The 7,431-nt window shown below is 43.6% G+C and overlaps 1 protein-coding gene across 4 annotated transcripts in view; it reads left to right on the top strand.

Annotated features, from left to right (window-relative positions):
• The first annotated feature begins 1,705 nt into the window (after positions 1–1,705).
• The window catches only part of iffo2b (intermediate filament family orphan 2b), a 33,987-nt gene continuing 28,261 nt past the window's right edge, over positions 1,706–7,431 (top strand). For 3 of the 4 annotated variants that reach the window (XM_080460783.1, XM_080460781.1, XM_080460780.1), the window contains exon 1: positions 1,750–2,727. In XM_080460783.1, the coding sequence (XP_080316909.1) occupies positions 2,270–2,727 (458 nt within the window). In that variant the 5' untranslated portion in view covers positions 1,750–2,269. Of the gene's footprint in view, positions 2,728–7,431 lie in introns of all 4 variants that reach the window. The other variant, XM_080460782.1, reaches the window with a different exon arrangement.

Raw genomic sequence — 7,431 nt, 5'->3', positions numbered from 1 at the left:
GGCTAGGAGTGACCTGGCTTTCAAAATAAAAGCTTTTTTTTCAAAATAAAAGTCCTTGTTTTATTAAAATTACATTAAAAGTCTTAGAAATAAACGTTACCTTGTTAGCCAGGCTATGGATAGGTGAGCTGGCGTCAAAAGAAAAGGGCCAAAACCCTTTTTAAAATAAAAGTTATTTTAGTCCAGTTTATTAAAAAATTACACCAAAACCCTCAAAAATTCATATTTAGGGATTAGCTAGATTAGAGTTTAGATGGCTTTCAAAAATAAAAGCCTCCCCCGCATTTTTCAAAACTAAAGTCCCTTTTTGTTAAAACCTTCAAAATCTATATTTCATCAATATTTAAAGGGGTTAGAGGCCATGATTGGGCTGACCCCGACAGGCCAGAGGCCAGAGTGTGGGGTCACAATCAAGGCTGTTTGGAACTTATATTATTATTATTAGTGGTAGTAGTAGTAACTCATTTTACTTTTGTTTGGTTGTTTTATGCTGAACACAAATCGCAATAAAATGTTTTTTATTTTACTCATATCTTGTATTTTTTATTTTGAAGACATGTAGAACGTTCCTTCTTCTGCAGTGACTGTATAAATCCAGTAGAGGGAGCCCTGAAGTCAATGTACAGACATGCAAGTAGCCTGTGGAATTACTTCAGAGAATCTCTATTGCTGTTTCCCGTAAATGAGTGATTACTTTAATAAAGTAAGAGCAACGACATCCACACTGATGTCATCTACAGAGCAAGACTACTGGATAAAAAATGACCCAATGTAATGGCAATAGTGAAGTGCAAGGACATAATACAAGGCAGGTTGAGGCATGTCCAGGCAACAGTGTCTGGCTGTCAACTTTACAAATCAAGTCAAAACGAGCCAAAACAAGAAATGATGTATTGTAAATAAGAAGGCAGGGTGACAACACAATAAGGGAGTGAACAAATAGAGGTGTAATTGTCAGTTTCTTACTTAGTATTAATCCAGTTTATATGATATATGATATGATATGATATGATATGTATAAGACTAGTAGAGGCAAAGATCATCTTATTAGTAACTAGATGATGTTTAATAAACTAAATAAATAAAAAAAACAAATAGATAGATAGATGATAGATAGATAGATAGATAGATAGATAGATAGATAGATAGATAGATAGATAGATAGATAGATAGATAGATAGATAGATAGATAGATAGATAGATGGATGTATATGTTTATACAATGGCAGGTGGTTATTTGCTTTTAACCTGTAAAGCACTTTGTGCTGCATTATTTTGCTCTAAAAGTGCTATATAAAAAGTAATTAACAGTTTCCCTTATACCATTATTATCATTATAATTATTATTATTATTATTAGGAGTAGTAGTAGTCGTAGTCGTAGTAGTATTATTATCATCATGTAACATAATATAAACTATATTGTTTTTTTTGAAGAACCATGTTGTATTTATTTATTTTTCATTATTATTTTTTCATAGAGATGTATTATTCCTTTACTGTGTGTTACTGGGATTAAGACATTTACAAAATTTACTCCAGGACCAAACGAGTCTGCCTCATTTTATCAGCTCGGATTATGTTTATGCCCTCAGATCATGTGTGATCCTCCAATCCCAGAAGAGAGAGAGAGAGAGAGAGAGAGAGAGAGAGAGAGAGAGAGAGAGAGAGAGAGAGAGAGAGAGAGAGAGAGGGAGGAGGAGGAGGAGGAGGAGGAGGAGGAGGAGGAGGAGGAGGAGGGGCTCTCCTCATATACAGAAGGTGTTCGTGTCGAGTTTGGAGCTGAGCAGCAACTTGATCCGCCGACACTCCGGACTCTGCGGCGCTGCGAGCCGGTAGATCCACAGCGGATCAAGGGAGCCGGGAGACCCGTGGGGGGCATGATCAGGACCAGGGGACAAGGGGCACCATCTTCCCGGATACATGAGGCGCATCAGCGGCTCCTGACGAAGCAGCGGAGGCGGGCGGAGAGATGAGGGCGACGGGAAGAAGCGCTGCCGGAGCTCACTGCGGTCTGCGTCAAACCTCCAGCAGATGATGATGATGATGAAGATGATGATGCTCTGTTTGGATCCGAGAGGACTTATCGGGTTGATCCTGGCCGTGTGAACACCCGTCCCTCAGGGTAAACAGTGATGGTCACCACACCTCCAGCATCATCTGCATTGTGAGGAGAGGCTCGTCCTCTGCAGACTTCGGAAAAACACTTCCACTCGTTGTTTCCTCAATCTAAACCTCCGGATCACTGGATTTATTTGTTTCCCCTCAACATGAACTCGCTGTTTTACTCCGAGGCGCCACCGCCGCCTCCGCCGGGTCCCGCGACCAGCGCCCTGCGTAATGACCTGGGCTCCAACATCCACGTGCTGAAGACCCTCAACCTGCGCTTCCGGTGCTTCCTGGCCAAGGTGCACGAGCTGGAGCGGAGGAACAAGCTGCTGGAGAGCCAGCTGCAGCAGGCCCTGCAGAGGACGCAGTACCGCCACCTGTACACCCGGGAGGTGGCCGTGCAGACGGACGGCCCGGAGTCCCGGCTTCCCGGCACCATCTGGAGCTTCACGCACGTCCGCAGGCAAGGGGAGCGCGTGGAGACCGTGCACGGGCCCGGCGTGACGTGGACGCACCCGGACGGGGTCGGCGTGCAGATTGACACCATCACCCCAGAAGTGAGGGCTCTGTACAACGTGCTGGCCAAAGTGAAGCGGGAGAGGGACGAGTACCGGAGAAGGTGAGTCGATAACAACCTGATAACTGCTCCTTTATGAATAAAACTCTCAATGAGCACAGTGGTGTGGTGGGGTGGGGAACTCTCATCTCATCCAGGTCCCACACATCCCGTCTGGTATTTGCATGTTCTCTCTTCGCATGTGTTTCTTCCAAATACTGAAAAACATCCCGTGTGAGACTGATCAGTTACTATGAACTGGAATTTCACTGTCAGCGTCAGCTGGAATCGACCTCCGACCCTAACTTGGATAAAGTGAATATAAAATATGTACATATCCTCAACACATCCTGACTGGTTTTCTACATTCAGTCGCAGAAAAAAATAAACAGAATAGGAGTCATCCCAGGTGATCAGACATTAAAACCTTGTGGAGGGATTTCTCATTAGGCCCACATTACAATCCACACTCCACCTTCTCTCTGTGTGAGGACGTAGCAGGCTACAGTCTGAGTACTTGTCCTAATGTATTGCTTCATTAAATCTGGGCACATAATCAATACCGCTCCTGAGACAGACTCGTGTGTCTCATGTTAAATGGTTCAAATCGGAACTGAAACCAGAAAAAAAAAAAGACTTTCAACAGATTGTGAAAATGATTTTGAGTTTTCCTGTTTCTTCTACATCAAGCCGATCCGTTTAGTTTTTTTTTGCTCCTCACACTTCTGAGGAATTTCCTTCGCATGGCTCAGCGTCCACCAATTGTCCCTCTCCGTCCCAGACGTATTAATTCTGCTTCCTTGAGGATTCACTGCAGCGTTCCTGGACGACATACGTCACTGCTGGCCCGAACTTGGCCGGCTACCGGACGGAGACGTGCCAAACAAGCCGCCTGTTTCTGTTTGCCGTCGTGATTCAGGCTCAGAGGCATTTTAACAGGCCTGTGAGCAGACTGACTCAGTCAGACAGAATGTGTGTGTGTGTGTGTGTGTGTGTGTGTGTGTGTGTGTGTGTGTGTGTGTGTGTGTGTGTGTGTGTGTGTGTGTGTGTGTGTGTGTGTGTGTGTGTGTGTGTGTGTGTGTGTGTGTGTGTGTGTGTGTGTGTGTTCTCCCACTCCTCTGGGAAGCTGGATATCCTGTCCAGTCATCCCTCCAAGCACCAGCATATCCTTTTTTGTGCATTTCGGGGTGTGGAAGACGAGCAGCAGTAAAACCTAATGTCACTTCGAATCCAAATTCTGGCTAAAATCACAGCGTTTGACCTCGTGAGTTATTGAAACGGCTTTTTAGTCATCGGGTCTCTTAACCAGTTGTGGGCAAATCACCACGAGTTCCTTTCAATTCTGCTCACATCACTTAAAGGGGACATATCATGCTAAATCCACTTTTTTAGCCCTTAAATGCATGTTGTTGTATATTTAGAGAGTTTAGAAGTACAGAAAAGTTCAAAGTAGTCTCTTCAGGTGCTCCGTTGATATCTTTATATTCTGTTTTGGTCATATTTTGCGATCCGTTTCGGTTTTTCTATTCTCTATTACGTTTTTTGAACTATTACGTCACAGTATTCCCGGCGGAACTGCCAAATTAGGACATCGACACTTCGAGCAATCCGCCATTTTGGTTTCTCGCTGCGATTTTGTAGTCCAACCGAAGTTACGAGAGGATAAGTCGAAATGTTCGGTTGTTGGATGTAGTAACCCACAAGCTTCGTTACACCGTCTCCCAGCATCAGAACCTTTTCCAAGTGCCTGGTTGAGTTTTATTTTTCACAGAAATGTACCCACATCTGTGGGTAAGGTCATTTTTGTGTGCGCGAATCACTTCAAGGACGACTGCTTCAGCAACCTCCGCCAGTATAAAGAAGGATTTGCCGAAAGACTTGGTCTGATTGAGCGGTCAGTTCCTTCTATCTATGGAGACGACGAACAGAGCACTTCGGTAAGCTGTATATAACGCTAAAAAGTGTGACGATAAGACGTCCCTGTCATTGTTTTGTTAGCATTAGCAGTCGCACCGTCTTCATATGTTAGCGCTGTGTGCTCGTTTTAGATTAGAATGTAACTTCTGTGTTAAATAGTCGTTGTAATACAGGCAGTATTGTAGTAGTGGGCATGGATGGAGAAGTTAGTGTAAATATAGTAACACACCATTGCGTTACATCCATATGAAGACGTTGTTCTTCAGGTGCATCATCGTCATTTTCATCTCGCTCCGCCGGGTCCGACTCTGGCTCCAACATGTATGGCTGGATGGACAAATCTTCCCTTGTTGACATTTTGTAAATAATGTGTGAATATAAAGTTTCTGCGCCGCTAGATAATTGTATCTGTTCTATCAAACTACAAAGATGGCCGAACAGGGTGACGTTGAACCGAGTGTCACCTCTGCAACCTGGAGAGGAGGCGGGGTATGAAGAGACCGCCCCAAAACAAGCTGCTCTCAGAAGCACATCAGAAAAGGGGTAGAAAAGGGGCCTGTGGAGCTCTAATAATGAGGAATTCAGACCCAAGCATTGCAGTTCCGCTTTATATAGACCACAACTGTATGATTTATATGTAAAAAGGAAGGATTTAAAAGCATGATATGTCTCCTTTAACCCTTTATGGGACGAGTGGCCATAACTCTTCTGTTTTCTTTAAATGAGTGATTATAAATCCACGACAACAGAAAACATCAATAAATATTTCTGCTAAACAAGTGATAGAGCTACTGCTATTAACTAACCCATAGTAAGCGGACCTGAAAAAATGTCATGAACACAAAACCTGTGTCCCTCTTGTTGCTTGGAGGAATTCAAATTTAGGAATGTATTATTAAAGATATATAATAAATCGTATAATATTGGTTCTAAGTAGTGTGAAGCCAGTCTTTTATAGAAATCCAGTAATAAATGTGTCCAACTTAGAGAAGTTTCTAGGTTTTTTGTTAGTTTTGTTTAGTTAACAGATTATGTTTGCTATAGATGGCACATAATGATATGCATTCACACTTTAAAGTCTTAAAATAAATAAATAAATGGACTAACTTATATAGCGCCCTTTCACTGACAACAGCCCCAGAGCGCTTTACAAAGCTCATCACATTCACCCATTCACACACCATTGGAGGCTGCAGCCGTGCGACGCGCTGTCACTCCAAAGGGGGCAGTTTGGGGTTCATTGTCTTGCCCAAGGACACTTCAACATGTAGGCAGGCAGAGATGGGAATCGAACCTGCAACCCTCCGAGACGACAATAGAAATTCAAATTAGAATCGTCGAACACAATAAAAGGTGGACATTACAAATCACCCGTTCACAAAACAGACAAAACCCGTCTGTGAATAAGGACTGATTGCACAGAGACAGAGTGGGAATAAAAGAAAAACATTAACAGTATAAGCAAGGCAGTCGTAATGTGAGGATTGGAACACTGATTTGGATTTGGAACATCCACTGGTCCTCATGTCAGACAGTGTCAGAGCTCTAAGGAGTGGCTCTTTAGTGTTTCTCTATTCTTTCTTTTAATGACCACCACCAGTGTCCAATGTGATGTTTGGATTTATTCTACATTTCCCCCTGCGTCTTTATCGGCCAATAATCATGGCAAAATGAAGCCCCCCCCTCCTCTTTACTACAGTCACGTTCCACCATTCAATCCCCGATCTTCATCCTGCCACCCCGACTGTTCTGTGCTCTTTGTGTTCAGCCATTCCCCCACCGCCCACGACCACCCCCCACCCCCACCCCCGCTTCACTTGGTGTCATACAGACTGCTTTGTAAGGAATCCTCGTTCCCCTCGGCGCCCCCCCTGCTCCCACACTGCCCTGGTGATTTATTAAAGCCTTACGAGTGTGGACACACACACACACACACACACACACACACACACACACACACACACACACACACACACACACACACACACACACACCAGGAAATATATAGTCGGTTGGGCCTTTTCACTTGCGTGTGAAGAGCTCGGGTGTTTACGCCCGGTCGGTCTAAGCAGTGAGATTTTGTAATGATCCGCATGTTTTCAAAGTTACATCTTCAAGTTCGTTCAGAAGACAGTGTGTGAAGAATTAATCTTGAACCCGTGAACACAATAACCCCGTGACTGAAAGAACTTCTCCCTCGCTGGCACGTCAAGTCGAGTCGGAGCCCCGAAAGTCTGTGACCCGGTTTGAATCCCACTTGTGGCCTGAAGGGCATCCGGGGGGAAATCTAGTCTACGGTGCAAGTTGTTGTGACTTGCTGAGGCGACCTCTGTAATAAGGGAACGGCCCAATGCTTGACTGAAAGAACTGCGGAACTTTATTTTACCCAGTGATCGTCAAACCTTCAGGGGCCTCAGCAGCGGGAGATTCCCTGCAGGATATTCTGCTTTTTATTAAAAAAAAAAGAAGCAATTCAAGCAGTAAACTATCAAATATTTGCTAAATGTACATTTATAACACTGATATTGTTGTGAGTGTTATGGAGATGAGTTAAAATTATTAAGTAAGGTTTACTACAATATCACATGTGTAACAACAGTTGAATATATTAAGATCTACCACATCTTAGATTAACAATGTACAGCTGGTAAGAGTGAGTTGGGGCAATAGGGTTTAAACATAATCACTCACAATCTCATTAAACCTGACGGAGCCGGAGCCGCCACTCGGCTGGACTGTTATCTTAAAAAATCCACAATATTTTTCCAAGCAAATAAAAACGCCAACAAATGAATATGTAAATTAAAAACCAGGGTACAACTGCTGTTACTTTCTGTAAATCATGCTCGA

This window comes from Lipophrys pholis (assembly GCF_963383615.2).
Source record: "Lipophrys pholis genome assembly, chromosome: 4".
In the NCBI taxonomy this organism is placed as follows: Eukaryota; Metazoa; Chordata; class Actinopteri; order Blenniiformes; family Blenniidae; genus Lipophrys; species Lipophrys pholis.
The sequence above is the reverse complement of the archived record's forward strand: the minus strand, read 5'-3'. Positions and strand labels throughout refer to the sequence as shown.